Below are 21244 nucleotides of genomic sequence, written 5' to 3' on the forward strand. Positions count from 1 at the left end.
TTCTGAACTAGTTTTAAATTTTATCTATGTTTTGATCAAAATGGAAAAAAAATCTAAATATCGATTTGGATTTTGGAACTAAAATATCAACCGGCAAGAATTAAGGAGAGCATGAGAAAAAGAATATCCAAATATGAAGAAAAGAAATTAATACATGTTATGCAGCCATTTTTCCCTTTTTATATTCCTACCGTTGCATATACTACATGTATATCATTTGCTTTCTTAGTACTTGGGCTATTCGATTTTCAAATTCAAACACCGACTAAATCCGAGTTTAACTATCCAATCCTAGATATAAAATCCAAATTTGTTCACTAAGGTTATCGAAAACTTAATTGAAATTAATATCAAATTATTATAAAATAATCAGGTTGAGCTATTGAGTTTTCGAATATAATGACACCCCTTAATATTATGGTTGCAAAATATAATTTGTTCAATCAAGCCAGTAGTCATAAGATATCTTGTTGCAGTTCACGGTTACAATGAAGACAAACAGCCTTCACAAGTACTTATTGTGGTCATTTGGTAGACCCTCTGGAACAAAAACAATGCTTCACTGACAACAACTCACTGAAATCCATAATAACTATATACCTAGACTAAGATAGAGGTGCCAGATGAAACCGTTGAGAGTGCCGATCACCTGCCTTAGTAGGTGTAGCCTTTTTGGAACATTCCTTTCTTGGCCTCCTCACTCTCACCCTCGGCAGAGTAGCGACCAAGCTGAGCAAGAGAGTTGGCCTTAGCACGCACCAAGAGTGCTTTCTGTGCAGCTTCCACATTCTCTGGACGCCCCTGCCATGTCTTCAGGACAGTATTTTGAAGAGCTCGTGCATACGAGAAAGAGACATGCCATGGATTGGTGCCTTGGTTCATTGCATTCAAGTTCAATGTTGCTTCCATTTCGGACTGCCCTCCTGACAGAAACTGCAAATTGATGATGGTTATTATCCTAGTACAGCAACATCTCTAGTGACTGCTTACAATGCAGGCTAGTCACTGATTGTTTAAAACATGTTTGTTTGATGCGCACATTTTGTAAGGCCAGTGCTCACCAAAGAATGATGCTGCTTGGTGATATTATTTTTTGAACATGTATGACGTCTCAAGACAAGAAATGTCACACATGTTATGGATATGATTAAAAAGAAAGAAGACAGTGAAAAAGAAAGTGGTTTTGGGGACTACCATGATTCCAGGAACTGCAGGTGGTACCCTCCTGTTCAGCAATTTGAGAGTGAACTTGGCAATGGTCTCTGGAGATGCCTTTTCCTTGTGCTCAGCACCTGGAGTCACCATACTCGGTTTCAGAAGAATGCCCTCAAACACCACATTATTTTCGGCAAGATAGTAGAATACTTCAGCCCAGACATTCTCTGCCACTTCAAGGGTCCTTTCAATAGGGTGGTCTCCATCAAGGAGAATCTCAGGTTCCACTATTGGCACAAGCCCATTGTCCTGCAAATATGGTAGCAATGAGAACAAATACTGACCAATTAGAAAGATACACTTAACAAGCATGATAATGAGGAGAGTGGATGTCTAATTGTTTACAGATGAGACTGCTGGTGCAAATTCACAGAAGGGATCTCTACCACATGAATCAATGAGCCTATAAGTTTTCAAGCTTGATCTTGAGAAATCATGTTAGAAAATTTTCTGCTCGCTGAACAATAGCCTGGAAATCTCCAGCAAAAGTTTGGTATTATACTAAATATAGATTTATGAAAGTCTGAAGCATGCAAGCTTTTGAAATGAGTGTTTTTTTTTTTTCATTTCTTTTCCACAAATATTTTGTCTGCAAGCATTTAAACTCTCCTATGAAACGGGCTGACAACTAAGATCTTCACTGTGCACCTCAGGTCAATCTAGCTTGACAATTAGGACCATAATGCAGTCTTTAACTTTGCATCAGGGATTGTGCCTTAGAATGTTTCCTTGACTCTGAGTTTGTGAGATGGAATAAACGAGTGGAGTTACCACCGCCCAACAAACTAAAACCCTTGATTTTGCAGATGTAAAGCATTATACACCTTGAAACATATTATCTGTTGGAAAAGCAAAAACCTCTCTTTCCCTATTTTAAAAAAGTAAGACAGGTTACCACACCAGGTACAAATGCATGGGCAGGCAGATGAATGCATGCATTGAAAAAAAAAGAAAGAGAGAATGGTCTGACACAACTGACAGTTGAAAAGAAATAAGACATTATAGCTTAAAACTGCAATACAGTTGAGAACTGAAAATGATCATCATGCTTCATCCTATGGAATCTCACTTGCAGACTACTCTTACATGCATGTGGAGAAAAGCAATACCTGAGCAATAGCAGCATAACGTGCAAGCCCCCAGGCAGCCTCCTTAACAGCTAGGGCAGAAGGACCACAAGGAATGCTAACTACTGTTCGCCTGCAAATTTTGAAGCAGTACATTAGACATTCATGATCATGTTAGCAGCTGTTTTTCAATTGCGCAGCTACAACAGATTAACGAAAGAGCTAAGGAGATGCCTAATAAAATGGATCTAGACAAACCACTTAGCAAAACGTGCCCCTTGCTTGTAATATTCAGCACATCTTGATGCCAGTCCATCCAAACCTTGGCACCAAGATTCATTATTTGATCCTGGTAAGGGAACCAGACCCTTGGCAGGACAAAAAAAGCAGAGTATATATGTGAATCAGTACAAAATTCTAAAGTCAGAGTAGCAGCAAGTTTAAAATTAAGCATGGATGCAAAACCTTGTTGCAGAAGTACCTTGTCAACTTTAATACCAGGGACTATTTTCTCCTCACACAGACAATCTACAAACTTCTTTCCGTCTGTTGTAGACTGGTAAAGTGTTTCCTCGAAAAGAATGGCGCCTGAGATATAGTCACCTAAACCACGAGTTGTCAGCAAAAGCTGTCTGTAAGCTTGGCGATTTGCTTCTGTGTTGTCCAAACCAATCGAAGCAAGCCTCTTCCCACATGTAGCATTTGATTCATCTATTGCAAGAATTCCACGTCCAGGGGAAGCAATAGATTTCTACAAATAACATATTCATGAGATACTTGCAGAGATAAACAGAAAAGAGAAAAGCATAATAGAAGTGTTCAACATTTATATCTAAAAAAATGACAGATTCTCTCTCTCTCTAAAAATGCTTAGTTGGCTTCAGAACTTTCCAGGTTTATCCATTCTTAGCTGTCTTTGTCCAATAATTCTCACCTTATTTGCTAAAATATCTATTCCGCAGGGCAGCAGGGAACAGAAGAGCATAGTACAAGGCATGTAATACTGGTGGAACAGAATTATGTTGAACATAGAGTTAAGAAATTGCATTACATAATGAAGATCTGGGCACATTAAACCTTTCTTATAGTTAGAGTAACATATAAAATGTAGCAAAGCTATCAGCATAATAACAACATTCATTTTGATCAAAATCAAAATCATGGCATGGCCTCCAATGATCCCATCATTATGCATGGAACCTTTAGTATATATCAAAGGAAAGAGATAGATGGATTATTTCAAGTGAATAATTGGTCCTCCAACTCAGTAGATCCATAGTTTATGAGCTTTCTAAGACAGGTCCATTCCTTTATGAAAGAGTAGTTGCTGTAATTTGCATCTACTCATAACAACAAAAATAAGGGACATGACATGAATACAAACCCTTTCCTCAAAAGGATTTGCCTTCTTGGTTAGCGCTTAGGATTATGATCAAAGGTTAAATGCCCCATGGGTGTCTTCAAAGCACTTTTCCCTATTTACCTTCAATTTTCCATGCTATCCTCCACCTCTTTTTAGATCGTTGATCTAAATCTAAGAGTCCCAACTCCCACCTCAGATAGCTGGCATGCTCTTGCATAATATACTTTTACCAAGTGATTCGCAGGCCAACCTGACACAGAAAATAAGACTATGAAACTTGCCCAGGGAAGTAGAAATTTCTCCACAGTTTTTAAGACAGAACTAGAGTGGCCTTTCTTCTAGTTCTTGCAATGTCCTCCTCAAGTTCAAATACTGCTAAGGTTGCTGATCGAACCTTGTGATAGAAATCTCTTGCATTATGTGACATAGCACCACATTCTCAGTATTTATAAAAGAGGTCTCCATGTGGATTCAAGTGACAAAAATGCTCTAGAAAGCCAAATGATTTCTGACATACTCAGGCCATGCCAGTACAAAATCACCTCCAACACATTAAACCATGTGCTCAAATTCTTCCTAGAAAGGTTGATCAAGTTCGATAAGACAATTTTTTCTTCTGCTATTTCATAGATTATCTTTGGTTATTTTTCTTCAAACCTTAGACAGCATGATTCATTCTGTCTTTGTTCTCTCCTGCTTCAATTCTCTAATTCTCTAAACTTTATGTTTCCAGTAGAGTAACTCAAAAAAACTTTTAAGTAATTTATAACATGATTCAGTGCTAGGAATTCGGGAGAAGTTGAGGAGGTCGTGATTTTCTCTTGTGTCATGTTAATCACCTTTCAATGCTTTAAAGGGTATCATGGCAATCAAATGTGAAACTAAAACTTTTCACTTCACTTATCTCGTTCAAATAAACATACATCACTCAACTTCTGTAATAAGCTGCCAGAGTAAATTTACACCCAATTGTTTTGAACAAAGAGATTGGAAAAGAGATAATAAACAAATAGAAAGATTGAAGTCTTTGCTTGTCATTAACTAGCTTTGGATGAACATGCTTATAACAATCTAGAATCTCATTTAAGAAGACTAGGTGAAAAGTATTATTTGGATTCAGTCCAATACAACTACCCATGATCTATCCAGTGCATTGCTGATGTAAGACTAAACATATGTCCACATGTATCATCACATATCCACCCCTCTCCCCTGCACCCATTTAAGCCTGAGCATCCTTGCTAGGATAAGGGTCCAAATAGCCTATGGTTGGCTCTTATGGACCCGTACTGCGGTGTCCCCCAATCCTCATAGGCTATGGACTGGATTTGCTTTGATACCACTTGTAACGATCCAAGGCCTCATCCAAAAAAGCTAATCGGAAGATATTATTCGGATTTGTTGGTCTTGTATAGGTATCCAAGATCTCTCCAGTGAATAATCAATTTAGGACTAAACATAGTTCTCACAAGGCCACTAAAGCTATTTTGCTTCATTTTTAGAACCCCATTACAACATAATTTTTATATATGAAGGAGATCTCTAGAAACTTAAAAACTAGTAACAAGCAACAACACAAGTATTTTATTTTAAAGATCCCAGGAAACGAAAAAGCCAGGAACAAATGCTCCAGAAATCTCTCTCTCTCTCTCTCTCTCTCTATATTTATATCTCTATCTCTCTTTTACAGAAGAAAAGACTTAAAGGGACAAAAATTACTCTGTCTCCCTTGTCAACGTTCCTAACAAAAGTCCTAGCAAATGTTCCTAGAAACAAATAGATCTTGAACTAAATGGTGTATAAATTGATTGCTTGAAATTAAGTTGCTTGTTGCGCCTCTTTATCTTGTCTAGTCATAGATTACTAATAAACAGCCAATAATTATAAAAGGAACTAAAATAAACAACCTATTAGCATTTACATGATATAATTTAACAATACATAAATTTATTTCCTTCTTGCATTCATATAAACTATAAACAGGAACTTGAACTGCCTAACTCACATGACATTTTTCACACAAATAATCGATACCACCAAAATCATACTAAAAGTAAAAGATAAATAGTAAAAAAGGCACCCTCTTTGAATCTGCCCATATCTAGATTGAACACAGATTCAAAACACCGAATCATCACACAAGAAAGAAATTTAATCAGGATCCATCAACAAAAAAAGAAAAAAAAAAGCGAAATTGATCTAAAATAATTTGGAACGATCAAATAAATCACGAAGAAGCGAAATGAGTAGTGCGATTCCGGCTTCTTAAAAAGCGTAACCGAGAGATCCAATCCCGGTCAAAGGGGGAGATCACGAGCGAACGATGCGGAGCCCGGATCTCGCGATCATCAAAAGAAATAAAGGAGACAGGAAGCAGAGAAAAGGATGGTCCAGGGTGAGGGTTAGGTAATTTACTCACGGTGGTCTGGACGAGCTCGTCGGTGTAAGACCCGGCTCTGACCACCGGCACGGAGACCCGCCTGAACGCCGGGCGGATAGACGCCCCCCGGTCCAACGGCTTCCGGCCGCCGACCCACTGGCTCGCCGGAGCACTCAACTTCACCGACGCCATCTCCCTCTCCCTCCCACCTCCCAATGCGGGTGTTTATATAGCGAAAGGAGAACGAAGAAGAAAAATCAAAAAAAAAAAAATCAAAAAAGCAGGACGAACATTCTGACGAGTAACCTTACGTACATCTTTCTTTCGACAAAGTAAGCTTACGTGGCTGGTGGTCCCGTTCTAACCAATAATTTTTCTTCTGAAAGGGTAAACAGTGAAGTTAGTTGGTATGCTGTTGTTTGTCATGGAGTTTTTTCGATGAAAGTAAGAGACCATGCACCGCTTCATCGGGTCCTCCGCAAGCGCTGTCCACGACGAAATCGTAGAATGGATCTATTAAATTACTAAAATACCCTTCTCTTCAGAGCTGTTATCTCAGCCGCTAGATAGTGATCGAACGGATACAAATAGGGAAATTGGAACTTGCGGGACATGTTCGGTAGGCGAGGTCGGATCATGTGTTCCTCCTGAACTTCTATGTTAGCCGGTGATATTCTCCGATGGAGGTTTAGTGTGTCACCTTATGGCTTGTCTTTATAGAAGTGCGATGGACATGTAGAAAGTCCGAGGGGAACAGTTGATTTGAGTTTGGGGTTAGGTTACGGGGTATGGCTCACCAACCCCCGCATGGTGTCTCTCCCCACCCTCCTCGTGTTAACTGTATGAATTTGGACACATTCCCAGCTATAAAGCAAAAAAAAAATTATTTCCTGTGGGGTCCACATATCGCATAGTCCAGGTGAGCCCCGTGAGTCTCTTTGCCGGCAATGATCCCCGTGCACACATACGTTGATTAGGTTGGCTTTCAAAAGATCCATGCTTGGTTTGATTTGAGAGCTAGGTCCCTTGGGGATCTAATGTGAGTATGGATTAAGCAAGACGACGTCTTTATTTATAGGTCAAGCAAAACCTGAGGGCAGTTTTGGACTCGACTAATTTAGTCAACTAGTTGCATGATGACGCAAGGACTCCGGACGAGTAAATGTTGGTAATTGGAGGTGAATTTTGTAAAATTTGGTGTAACTTGATCAACCTTGTGTTCGTCCAACGAAACTGTATTGTCCAAGACATAGGGGCGGGGCATTTTGTATCGTGAAAAATTTGGTAGGAAGTCAAAAGATTTAGATTAGACAAAAGGGGAAAGAAACAAAACTATATTTTTTTGATGTCCTTAAAAATGAAAATCATTAATGATGGTCACATTATGCTTGCAAAATAAGGAAAGAGAGAGGGAGAGAGATGAGAGGGGATGGAGCTCTCTCACAAATAGATGGTGGTTCTATGTTGCCTTACAAAAACTTTGACCACATTTTTATGAATTTTATGGAGTTATGGGATAGTGGATGAATATCAAAAAAAAAAAAAAAAAAAAAAAAAGCCTAGCCTGTAGTGGTTATATCCTTAAAAATGCTGCAACAAAACATTGCTCAAGGTCATTTTTTATTTTATCCTCAAAAATCGGAGCAGTTTGTAGCCAATAATGTTACGAAAGGAGGAAAGTAATTTTGTTTCATCATCACTCGTATTTAAAGGCCGCCAATTCATAGAATTTAAGTTCAGATATATATGCACCTAAGAACCCATCATGGAAAGTCAATAAATATTTCTAGAATAGAAGATCATTTTTGCTAAGGCTGTACAACAAATGAAATAGGTGTGTCTAGAATACACAAATACCAGAAATGATGAATGAGCTATGAACCTTGAAAGCTTCAATAACTGTCCCCCCTTCCCCAGCCCCCCCCTCCCCAAAGAAGAAAGAAAGTGCTGCAAAGTAGTGGCGGATAAAATTTTTTGAATTTTGAAATTGATCATGATCGACATGGCAGGCTAGAAGCTCGTGATGAAGCCACCAACTGACCAATATAATCTCACCACATGGTTGATCCTAGAGGCATGTAGAGAGTCTTTCAAATTTTAAACTTTTTTCTTAACTAATGATAGGTTGGCCATAATCCTGAACGGTTTCAATAATGGCATGATGAACAAGTGAGATGCATATATGAAACATCCAAACATAATATTCGAGACATGCGATCTATTAGCAAAAATGGCCAATGTGCATGCTTGATTTTCTTGGCAATATGTGCTTTCCCTTACCTATATAAAACTCTCAGAGGATCCTCCAAATAAATGCTCTTGAGCTCTTCAAGTGCTCTTATATCTTTTATCCTCTTATGCTGCCACTCTATTGCTCTCACAATATCTTTGCTATCCACTAACTTTGTGTTTGGTTGAGATCACGAGAGGAAGGATGGATGATCTCTATCTACTATTTGGTTCAGAAAATCTTAAAGAAAATGAATGAAAAAAAAATAGATTATCCATCCACCTGGACCCATAAATCTGCATCCTTTCGATTTGGGAGGATGCATGGAGGATGGATGTGGTTTGTGAGAAATAAATTATTATAATGATAAAATTATCCCTCACACATGTTTTAACTAAATCCTAATATTTTTTAATAGTCCATACCTTACATCTTCTCTTTCATCTCTTTTTTACTGTTCCTCTTATTATTAACATCCTATCATCTCTTATAGGTAAGATTTTTTTTTTTCTATTTTAATTTGGATGTGAAGCCTTCTATTATGAATAGATTTTTTTTTTTATTATTTATCTGTACGATGATTGTTGATGGAAAATGGATTTTTTTCGATAGTTCTGGATTTTCATCGATTATAATAGAAAAATATAGTATGCTAGTTCTTGACTCAAAATAGAAAAAATGGAACAAGAGCTTGGGAGTGGGGGCGTTCCTATAGAAGCAATTAAAGAAGTAAATTATATTGCTGAAAATTTTTTTTTAATTACTATAAGGAAGGTTGCAATTATTGAAAAGGTACAAAAAAAGATTGCTGAAGATGAAATGTTCAATGAGCTGTCAAAGATCAATGTTTCTAAGCATGAACTTCTTGATGTATTTTTATTTTTAATTAAAAATCAATAAAAATTATTATTTTTTTTAATTTTAGTTTATATGCATAAAAAATTATTGAACAAAACGATGATTGAAACCAAAGATCCTTGAATAGTTAAATATTTTGTTGAAGTACTTGAAAATTGTTTAATGTTATATTTTGTTATCGACTGTTTATGATGCTTTACATATCTACATTTACAACTTTGGTATTAGTACTATTAAGAGTTAGATATTTAAGAGCTCATTTTATTTTTTAGATTGATCTTTTATGTAGTTGCCATAAATCTTTTTATTATTTTATTTGAGATGACCTTTTGCCTAATTACCATTAGCTCATTATACATAAATATTACTATTTATATGTTTGGATAAAACTTAATGAATTGTTTAGATGTGAGAAATATATTGCTTATCTATTTTTTTCTTGCTAACTCTTAATATCAAATTAGGTATTGTATATTAACTTCAAATCATGTTTGTTAAACATTATTCATATTTTAATCAAATATTTTTTTATTTTATCTATATTATTAAATTTTATTACTAATTATTTTAATTTTAATACATAACTTCATATCTATAATTAAATAGTTAAAATTATCTTATATTTTTCTATTTATATTTACTATTTTTTAGTTATCTATTTATGCAAAAAATAATTAAATATTCAAATTAAGTTATAAATTAATTAGTTATTTATGTAATTAATAGATATAATTAATTACTAAATTAAGTCTTTTATAATTAATTTATAAAATTATTTATTTAAAAAAATAAATTAAAATTAAATATCTATATTTTTATATAATTATAAATTATATAGATTTTAAGTATATATATTATTTTATTTTCTTAAGTATAAATAAGTATTATAAATGGATAATAATAATATCTATTTATCAAAAAGTGGTTTAATAATAATATCATCTTTTTTTTTTTTTTATATTTTTTCTATAGCAAAGAGGGGGAAATCATTTTCATATATCCTTTTATGTTTACCAAACAAAAAGATGATTGGATCGTCCATTCATCATTTCTTCCGTCTATCCATTATTTCTAATCCATCCTTGGTACAAAATTGAGGATAAGAGTTGGATGTTACGTCGACTTCGAAGAACCCTTCATCAGATATCCTCTAATAAAATAGAATTTTTTTTGTTTACGGTGTTCTAGATTGGAGCATGGTGCCAGAGTCATCGTCCAAGCATCCCCTTCTCCTAAGAAGGGTGTAGCGATTTTTAAGCTAATCTTTTGGAACAGGACAGCAAATCCATCGACCTCTCCGACGGCATCGTTAACTCGGCATTTGGGTCGGAGCGTACTCAGCAGCAACGCTTCCATCTTCAAACATAAGAAAAACAAAGGAGGAGAACAAAAATAATATAATAATAATAAAGCGGGTTTGTACCCCAAGCATGCTTCCTTCAGCCACGACTGCTAGTTTACAAGATATTATTCATAAGTAATGCATAATTTTAGCCGTCAGTTCATAAAGAAATCGTATCCAATATTATTGAAAATATTTGATAATTGAATTGTTAAATACTTATTTAGAGAACCACCTGGCTAGTAAAATAAATTAAGAATAATTCCTTTTCTTATTACAACCATGCTTCCACCAGAACAACGTCTTGCAATTACGCCTTGAACCAACAATTCATTAAAATAGAGACAAATTTGCGGTTGGTTTAATTTTTTTATTCATAAAATATTTCTAGACTTGAAAATCGGAAGACATAGACTACTTAATTACGTATTCCAAAACACATGATTGTTTTTTTTATTCGGATATAAGTACGAATAATACGCGCGAGAGTAATTGAGAGATTTCCGAATATTGCGCAAACGAATGAGACCCGCAGCCGAAGCCCGCTCCCCATTGTCATGGCGGAGACGCCCTCCCTCCCTCTCCCTCTCCTCTCCCCAATCCCAATTGTAACCCTAACCCTAACCGTAACCGTAACTTTACCATAATCCCTAATTTCTTATTTCTGCGGTCTGGGATCGGCATTAGTTACAGCGGGGACTCAAATTCGGAGGAGGAGGAGGAGGAAGAGATGGGAGGAATCCCCATTCTCTGCTTTCACATCTTTCCAATGTTAAAACGCTTAGCCCAAAACTCAGTTCTAATCTCAACAACTCCCATCCCAACGTCGGAGATCAGCAGTCATCACAACGGGAAGCCCTAATCCCTTCTCCCATTCCGTCCCATCTCAAAACCGTAACCCTAATACTTTGGCCCATCTTAAATCCCTATTTAGAAGTTCAGCTTACAGGTATCATCTTTTCGTTTTTCCACATATTGCTTTTTTTTTTTTTTGTCTCAATTTTCTGTTTCCAGTTCACTGGCACGTAGTCATTTGTTTCAGTGTGATTTGATGCGTCATGGATACTTTATTTTAGAGTAATTAGCTATATAGGATTGTGAATGTAATGACTTATTGTCTTTTGTGAGTTCTAAAATACTGGAAAAATTGTTAAGAACTCATGATTGAATACTTCAGGTAGTTGTGTTGCTGTTGCTGTTGATGTTTCAGTTTAGTTGCTGCTGTCTTCTTTTGTGTTTTTTTTTTTATTTTTGTTTTTTCTTTTGTGATTTTGATTCCTTTTATCTACATATTTTTATTGATATCTTTTGTAGTGAACAATGCCAAGGAGCAAAGATGTGTTGTGGGAGCATATAGTGCAGGATGGGCGGAAGGTTCAATGCAAATTTTGTCAAGATGAATTTGTGGGTGGTGTAACTTGTATGTGGTATCATTTTGCAAATACTAGATTGAAAGATATCCGACCACGCAAAGCAGTCCCAGCTTCAGTTCGTGATGTGGCATTGAAAGCGGTACGTGAATTGGAGGCAAAAAGTAGAAGGCATAAGGTCATGAGCTTTCCCAGATCGAGTGATAGTTCTTTGGAGTCCGTTTTACAGCCTGGAGCTGTCAGCTACGATGGTCTGTCTGGATTTATCCATCTTGGTGGGCATCGGGTATATGACACTGCCGCAAGACCCATTCTTTCATTGGGAAGGAAGACGGGAAGGAGAGATGCAGACAAAGCAATAATTAAATGCATAATTTGAAATAACCTACCATTTCGCTTGTTAAGGTCGCCTGGGTTTCGTGACGCTTGCACTGCAATTGCAAATGCTGGACCAGGGTATGAGCTTCCAAGTAGTGAAATGGCCCGGACAAAATTGGTTACCGGAATTGGAGGATGAAGCTGATGTCTATGTTCAGTCTATGAAGAGGACATGGGAAAAATCTGGTTGCACTTTGATGCATTCTTGGACAGAAGGAGGGGCTATGCTGTACTTGAATTTGTTAGCAGCTTGTCCTGAAGGTATTGTATGTCTGAAGTCTTTGGATATAATTGGGCCTACAACTGATGAACAATATATATATATATTTTAACTTCTTATCTTCAGTTATTGATGAGATTGGCTCCCAGAAAGTGGTCCAGTTTATATCAGATAACACCCCAATTGAATCTGTAGGTGAAATGATTGAGGAAAAGTACCCTAACATTTTTAGGATTAATTGTGCAAGCTTTTGTATCAATCTTATATTAAAGGAGTTAGATACCCTTGAACATGTGTCTCCTATATTGGAGGTAGTAGAAAGATTGTCAATTTTGTCTACAAGTGTCAGCAAGTGTTGAGTTTGATGAAAACCCATACCAACAGCCGTGAACTGAAAAGGCCAAATGCAACTAGGTCTTCTACAAACTTCATGTGTTTACAGTCAATTTTGAAAGAAGAACTGGCTTTACAAAATATGGCTGCTACAGCAGAATGGAGCGACTTGATGCAGCGCAAAGGTTTGGAAGGACTAGAAGTGCAAAAGATGCTACAAGACAATGTATTCTGGCATGATGGAAAAGAGCTAACAAATGCAATTGAACCTCTTGTCAAGGTTATGAAGATGGTAGATAGCAATCGATCCACGTCAGGATACATATATAAGGCCATGCATAAAGCTAAAGAAGCAATCAAAGAAGTTTTTAAGGAAGAAGCTTTTAAATTTATGCCTTTCTGGAAAGTCATTGATGATGCATGGAATAATCTTCTACGTTGCAACATTCATGCAGCAACAGCTTATCTAAGTCCTCATTTGTTTCATGACAGATGTGTGAAGTTGGATTCTGAACTTAAAGTTGGAGTAGAGAAGGTTATTCAGAGAATGGTATCTTGTAATGATGAGAGAATGAAGATAGCTGAAGAACTCAGAGATTATCATCTACTGGATTCCCGTATTTTTGGACTTATGGCCGTCAAGTCTCTTCACATATCTTGCACAACTAAGATTATATTCTTTATTTATTTATTTCTTGAATTAAAGACTGTGCCAATAAATTCTTTATTTATTTATCTCACCCAATTAAAATTATATTCTTTAGTTATTCATTTCTTGAATTCAAGGCTGTACCACTAAATTCATAATGTGTGATTGGTGGAACATGTGGGGCAGTTCGGTCCCTGGTTTACAGAGCTTGGCAATTAAAGTGCTTAGCCAACCTTGCAGCTCCTCAGCATTCCAGAGAAAATGGATGCTTGATGTTCCGCATACAGAAAAGACAGAGGAGTTAGATCCTATAAAATTGCAAGACTTACTGTATGTGAGACTGAATATGCACTTAATGACGACCTCAAAACCAAGGAGCAACGACTCCATGGCAATTAATGTTGACAAAATTGTGGCTTTTCCAGATGAGCTGGAAGGCCTTGACCTCCACAAAGATTGGGGGATTAGTGATGATAAAGTACTAGTAGAAGAGGAAGAAAGTGAGGATGATGTTGGCATTCAATCGGTTGCAAATAGTTTCTGTCTCAGGGATTTTTTGAACCCAAGGATGCTATCTTGTATTCTTTTTCTGCTCTCATTATATGTACTTTGTAATTTTGATGGTGTAGAAATAAGTCTCTGAAGGTATCGATCTTAGTTCCATTCGTGAAAAATAAGTTCTGATGTATCTTTTACTGTTGTAGATGTGCAATGTCTGACATGCAATTTTGTTTTATATATTTTCTATTATATATGTTTTATCAAGTTAGTTATTGGTATGTTGTTGTTTGAACTAAAAATCAATCACATTACATGTTAGACAGCTTTAATGATTGATATGGACATGGTGGACAGAGATGAACTGAAGCAGCACAGTGTGCTTGCTACCAGTTTTTGAAGGGAAACTTTTAGTTCTCTGCTTCATCTTACTTAGATGCACAACCCCGGAAACCATTAAGAAGGATCTTGACGATAAAATTTGAACCAAAAGATACATCCTCCATGCATCCATGTTTGCTGCTATGCTTTGGAATTTTTCACTTTTTAATGCGACACTTGAAGATTTTCTTGTATTAGCCAAGAGACGACCTTTCCTCTTCCTTTTTTCATTTAGGGTTATGGTGTTTCAATTGTTCCTTTTTTTTTTTACTGATCAGTGGTCGTGCTTCCACGAGAAGCTTATTGTTTCTCGGTGTGTTTTAGGAGGATCAGTTGTCTTGTGCATTTCAACCATCAAATCGTGAGTTCATCGTTCAGGTTGGATCTCACCTACAAAAGAATAAGGGTGAGGTGCATTGCTATATGAGACATCTAACATTCCATTTTGCATTTAATCTAGTTTATGTTATTATTTTGGCATATATTACTCCCTAAGCATATACTCCATCACCATCTAATTTATAGACAAACAAAAGCTTTGACATCATTTCTTCTCTTCTTGAAGGTTGAAAGCATTATACATCCAACAAGGTTTTTGACATCAGATAGCTGCCCGTTATGGTCAAATTCATTTTGGAGAGACAATGCCAGGTCCTCATTGCAACGCTTGAGCTATGGTAAGGTTGACTAAGACCTAAGCTTAGGTCAGTCCTCCCAAAAAACAATGAACGTTCACTTTTGATGTAGTATATTAACAGTTAGCAAGTCGCCTCTCTCTGGTTTAGCCCATCCATGAGAATTGGAATCTCATCCATTATAGTGATTTCAAGAGCCAAACCTCTAATGGCATTACCTTGTTTGTTCACTAATAAATGTCTATGATTAAGGACTATTTTTTTCCAACGCAAGATAGCAGATGACGATAGAAGTTAATGGAAATACAATGTTGAGTCATATCTCTCCATTTTCAGAATAGTTGTACAAGGTCCACAACAGTGAAAACTCATATTACCATGTACAGGAGTAGAAGTGGTTAACTAATAGCATATAAAGCTTACACCTTAGTGTTGGGAATGGTAGAATATTCACATCAACAGAACACCATACATATCACCATATATTAGCCATTGGGAAGCTATTCTCATGGGATATCAGCAGCTGGTGCAACATATTTATGCGAGTTCTCTTCTTCAAGGAGATGCCTTGTCAGGTCCTTTTCCTTCTCTTGGTTCCCAGCCTTCTTCTCCTGACTCTTACCCCACAGAACAAAGTAAAGACCTACCATGATTAGGATAGATCCAATGATCCTGGAAATAGAAAGAAAACTCAATCATCCAAAATTAAAAAAATATTGTAACTTCAAAGGAACTGCAATATTATTTAATCATATAATGTGTTTTTATTATTCTTCTTTTAATTTCAATCAATCCATCCATACCCTCCTGAGTATAGCTGATCACCAAACATAATGGCTGCCATGATGGCCACCACAACTGTCTGAACTGGTTGGAATACTGCAGCAAAAAGAGGTCCTCCTCGGTCTATACACCATATCTGAAGAGAGAAGGCAACCCCTGATGCCACAAGACCCTATAAACAGTGAAGTATAAGCATCTGATAGGGGCAGGACGGTTCATATTAAGAGGAAAATGTGAAGATGAGCATATAGTGGCATTACTGCATAGAGAATTGTGAGGAGCTCTTCTCCCGAATGGACTTTCCACCTCTCCATGTCATTCTCTGTGAAGGCTGCTATTATTATGAATTGAATCAGCCCAAAGAAGCAGGTGAATGTGGTGAGCGAGAGCCTTGCTGGGTACTTCTTTAGCACAGGAACCTATTGTATTAAGTGAAGTTGATAAGCAGTATGATGAAACTAACTGTCCTTTTTTTTTTTTTTTGATGTAAAGGGAAGCAGAGCCACCCATTTTGTTAGAATAAAGTATTTACAGAGGAAAGTTTACAGGGAAACTATTGACAGATGTTGAAATTAACTGTCAGGAATTCACATTGAAACTTGTGTAAATATATGGATGCATGAATGGAAATATGAGTTCAAGAGGGCCTAACCTGAAGCACCATCCAACCAGACCAAGCAATGCAATTCCCAAGGATATAAACACAGCCCAATGTCCAGTTAAGTATTGGGTCGACAGATGAAATGGCTCCTAGTTTGATGGAGTGATGTAGCAGAGGAGGGCCCTTGTAGAGAGAAATAATGGTGGCGCCTCCAATACTAACAACTGTTCCTACCACCTTTGCCAGCCCATATCTCCTTTTAATATTGAGTTGCTCAAGCCTGTGTGTGTGAGAAAGAGAGAGAGAATGGCCAACAAGACTGTATGAGGGGATGGCTATTATCAGTATTGGGCTAGGAAGTGCCTATAATTTACCTTAGAGCAGCTGCCATAGCAAAGGTGATTGCTGGAACCGAATTCTGTATGGCAGAAGCATAAGTTGGAGATAAATAATACAAACCCAGGAGATAAAATCCTTGGTTTGCAGTTATCCTGAAATGAACAAGCGCTAAAAATAGTTATATATTGAATAAATTCGAAACCTGGAAACAAGAATGGAGGCACCAAAAGATTGGTTTTGCTTTTAGTTGATGAAGACTCTGTTAAGCTTACCCACATAATGCAAGAAGAAAGAACTGAACAAGCAAAGAAAAGCTGAGAGGCGGCCTGTCTTTCCTGAATAAAATAAAGGACGAAAAAAGGATCTCAAACTAGTGAGTAATCTCAAATAAATTAGAAGCCCAAGAAGGAAATGACTTACTTCTCTAGAAAGTAAGCAAAAGGGGCCAACAAGACCAAAGCAAGGATGTTCCTATACACTGGAAACACAACTTTGCTCACACCAATATTGAGTGCAGCTCTAGAAACAATGTGAAATCCTGCATAGCAGAACTGGAGTGCCAGTACAGCAATAAGAAGCTTCACCTTCTCTGAGACTTGGGGCTCTCCCTTCATCTTTCTTTGGTTAGAGGATGTTACAATAGAGGGAACGGTGCTGGTGCTTGGGTTGGATTAAGAGAGGTAAGGGTTTATATAATGTTTTGGATGTCTAGATGCGTGATAGTTGGCTAGTCCCCACAAGTGGAATTATCTTTGCTACATATTGTCTCTGGAACGAGGTTGACGCATGTGGTTCCTAGTAATTGTATCTCTGTGATACGTATTTATGTCTCTCTGTGAACTGATGCACGAGGCTGACCCAAGTTCTTAGTTCACATATTCGTGGATAGATGCATCTATACATGTTACATAATTTTTCAGAATGTGTTTGATGTACATTGTATGACTTGTTATACATGTACACCTTTGTTTCGCTTAGAAGTTTTTAATGTACATGTGGACATGGAATTTGAATTTTGTTGGAGGGACAAGGAGGAGTTGGAGCATGAAATCCCAAAACCACTATTGTACAATGTAACTCCCACTAAGTCGGCTTGACTAATTACTTGCTGTAAAGTTTTTAAATTGTTTAGATGGACTTGACTGCCAAACCTCGAATGTGCCAAGAGATGGGAACAAGGCTAATCTCTAGGAACTTAAAGAGCAGTTCACTGCTAGACTTGAAGGTTTTTTGAGTTTTTTTTTTTTTTAAAAACCTTTTTGAGCAACAGAGAGGGCTTCTGGCCCCTGCTAAATCTGAAGGCCACTGAATTCACCTTCAACAATGTTAATGTCTCATAGTTTCATCCTTGGCGTCATAATCTAACAAGAGCTAGAGTCTCATTCCACAACAAAACAGTTTCTTGTTACAGCACAACTTCCAATGGCTAACTATGACCAAATCTTTTTTGTTTTTTGATGAACTAACTATGACCAAATCATGAACCTGTAAATTGCATATTCTTTAAGTGCATCTTTGTTGGGTATGGTCTTTGTTTTATAATTTGTTCCTTTGCATCATTAAGGGCATTTCAATCCTTTACAAAGATGAACCGTCCATGAATGGTCATTAAATATCTTTTTCTTATGTGTCAAATTGATGACAGTGGGCGGTTGTCGGGTCAGAACAAGGAGAGGAATCAAATGTCATGTGGTCCTCAATGGATGATGTTGGTACTCTTCACTATTCATTTGATGCGGAGGTAATAAACTATATGAAGCACATGGAGAGACCTCATTGCATGTAATAAGATCTTCTACAACTATATTTTTTATGGGCTGCAAATTTGGTGAGGCTTGGGAGGCTAGTACTTGCCCAATCTAATGTGTGGAGACCCATAAAAATTCAGATGATCAGAAGGGCACATGCTCTATTAGGTAATCCACTAATCCTAATAGGAAAGACATTCCCCCTGGTTCCGATTTTGCACTGAATGAAATAATTAATGATGATTGGTAATAGAATAACTCCAAAGAACCAATCAATCACTCTTCATCCAATTTAGTATAGTTTATGTTTTCTATCATTTCTGTTGGTTGCAACTAAACTTCTGTTTAAAATAGATATGACTACCTTTCCAGTGAAAAATTATTCATTGCTTGAGCACCTTCAGAGTTAAACAAATTGATAGCCACAATTAGGTGGTCCCGTCCTAATAATGTATTACAAAGTCGAAGGAGACAACAAAGTCATTGGGGTATATTTTAGTCTCTCTCTTATAGGAAAAATTATAGAAGTCTGTCACACATTTTATGTATATATTCTTGCAGCTTCATAACACTGATTCCAAGCACAGAAAAAAAGTTGGACAGTCAACACCAGGTTGATGGCCAATCATAAACTGAAATTCAGTTTATGAAGCCTGATATGATGATTGTAGATATAAGTTGTTAATATGTGTATAAATGTCTTTCATGATATCCAGACTCGCTCGCACGCATGAATACAAGGCAAACAAATACTGGCTCTTTTGCTATGACAAATCAAACTATCTATACATTTTTTCCCATCAATGTTTACTAATATGATCCTTCAAAAAAGTAAAAGACTTAACAATGCTGTTTCTATTGGTGTATGACTGTCTCCATCTCATAATCCATGCAAGCCCATGCCTGCACTGCTCGTCTACTCCTTGTGCCTGATCTGGTTCTATAGAAGCTACACTAGAGTGACATATTAAGGGTACCATTCAGGTCCCACAAGCCACAACCATCCATGAGCTGAAGCCAGACCAAGAGCTCCACTTGTTTCATGTGGTTAGTAGGTAGCAGCAGAACAAGTTGGAAGCACAAAGAATCATCCCCTCTGGGCTGCAGCAACAGCAAATTTTCTTTCTATTCTGCAAAACTATCCTATCAGATTTGTTTACAGATCTCATAAGACAGGGCATTTCCCAATCATGAAAAGGTCTGGGCCACTTGCCAGTGGCTGCTCTCAAACTATTCTAGTCCCTCCAGAATAGTACTTTACATCTACCTATATAAGCTAATGAGCGCTCGCCCAATTGTAAGTCCAACAACTGAGGTAGAAAGCCATTCAAAATGCCTAGTTAGTTCTGGACCAAATCGATCAAAAGTTTAGAACACTATGAAAGTTTACCTATTGACTTTTTTTTAGAACACTTTATAATCTAATCATATGATATATGAATTACCAGAAGGCGGGCCTTGGTGCAATGATAAGGTTGCTCCCATTATGACCCTGAAGGTCCCCGCATGAATTTGGTGACAACATTTCAGCCTTGTGATGACATGCATACATACACACATGATTATATATGTATATTGCAGAAATTTGCAGATGTAAGCATGCACTTATATTCTTCCAAGAAAAAGAAGGACTGAGATATATTTGAATAAATAATACATGCTAGTGCAAGGAATTGAATCTTTCTGATTAACAAACACATGCTAAAAAATAAGAAGACCTTGAGATGGGGAAAATGCATATAGGCATGTTGGAAAAAAATGCATTACATATTAGAATTTATTGGATTCTGATATATGCAATGTTTGTGCTTTGTTTTAGTTATTTAAGTTTGCACCACTGAATCGACATGAGAGTAAGAGAGAGAAGGTATGAAGATATAGCAATTGAACTGTTTTTGTTTTTAATGGAAAATAGGAGTTGGACCCTCACACAGAAAGGCTTTGTGAGAATCCATGCATGCAAAACATGATCTGGTTTTGGATCTTACAATCCAAAGGATCGTATGATCTATGATCCAGATGTTAGAATTCAAATCCCAATCTTACAATTCATACTAATCCTGCTCCAGAGATCTGATGTGGATGGTTGAGGGCCATTTTGATCTGTAATGTTGCAATCTGGATCATCCATTATAAGATTCTAAAGGCAATGCACACGACTACATTTAGTGAGTGGATTCCATAGAGAAAACAGTCTTGGGTGGCTTGTTGGTACATGAAGTTTTTGCAAAACTTATTCACCAACAAGTGTTTGTTGGTTTAGTATGTTTCTGCTTATAGGATAGCTTGATTCAGTGGATGCAAATCAGGCTGTTTTGATATATGGAAGAAATGAAAGTTACTGCCACCCATTCCAGCAAATATGAATCTTTTCTACATCCATATCCCACCACATCTTTCTTCCAAGCTTCATTTCTGTCCATAGTTCACAGCTTCAGAGACTAATACAAACTATTTAAATGATTTTTATGGTTGATAAGCTACCTTGCAAGGTGTGACTTTTTGAACTGCTAAAGCAAGGATTCAAGTAACTTGTCATCCAATTATGTTTGAGCATTCCAATACTGTGGGACATGCAATTGTGCTTCCATGTTAATAACACATTGTTGTTGTATATGTGCTGCTGGTAATGCGGGAAGTTCATATACAGAGTAATGTGGGAAACATATTCAGTATGCGTTGTTTTGGTTTCTAACCTTTCTGAAATGAGTATGCTCTTTGTCGACCCCAATAGATCAGGCCTTCTAATCTCACAGACATTGTTGGATACTCTGAGCTCTTCATAATAGACTTTAGTTTATGTTGTAGCACACAGACACCTGTTGAACACTAAATCTGCGAACTGCATTGTCAC

The 21244-nt window shown here is 36.9% G+C and overlaps 2 protein-coding genes and 1 long non-coding RNA gene across 4 annotated transcripts; 1 reads left to right on the forward strand and 2 right to left on the reverse strand.

The window, feature by feature from the left end:
• Positions 1-434: 434 nt before the first annotated feature.
• Positions 435-6254, reverse strand: LOC105048474 (fructose-bisphosphate aldolase 1, chloroplastic). Its single transcript, XM_010927780.4, has 6 exons — positions 6065-6254; positions 2764-3033; positions 2541-2650; positions 2325-2415; positions 1195-1464; positions 435-933 (listed from the first exon to the last, which is right to left on the reverse strand). Exons 1-6 carry the CDS (start codon positions 6215-6217, stop codon positions 655-657), a joined length of 1173 nt encoding a protein of 390 aa, XP_010926082.1. The 5' UTR covers positions 6218-6254; the 3' UTR covers positions 435-654.
• Positions 6255-10896: 4642 nt separating this feature from the next.
• LOC105048475 (uncharacterized) lies at positions 10897-17887 on the forward strand. Of its 2 annotated transcripts, none has more exons than XR_012142441.1 (4): positions 10897-11404; positions 11770-14690; positions 14850-16100; positions 16195-17887. It is a non-coding gene; the product is annotated as an uncharacterized lncRNA (long non-coding RNA). The 2 variants fall into 2 exon arrangements; XR_003801320.2 differs by lacking the exon at positions 16195-17887 and having other exon boundaries at positions 10901-11404; positions 14850-14961; positions 15805-16146.
• On the reverse strand, positions 15426-17256 carry LOC105048563 (WAT1-related protein At3g18200). Its single transcript, XM_010927904.4, has 7 exons — positions 17063-17256; positions 16915-16977; positions 16678-16794; positions 16355-16583; positions 15963-16121; positions 15723-15874; positions 15426-15591 (listed from the first exon to the last, which is right to left on the reverse strand). Exons 1-7 carry the CDS (start codon positions 17254-17256, stop codon positions 15426-15428), a joined length of 1080 nt encoding a protein of 359 aa, XP_010926206.1.
• Positions 17888-21244: the final 3357 nt, after the last annotated feature.

The sequence above is a fragment of the Elaeis guineensis genome, chromosome 7, assembly GCF_000442705.2.
Source record: "Elaeis guineensis isolate ETL-2024a chromosome 7, EG11, whole genome shotgun sequence".
NCBI lineage: Eukaryota > Viridiplantae > Streptophyta > Magnoliopsida > Arecales > Arecaceae > Elaeis > Elaeis guineensis.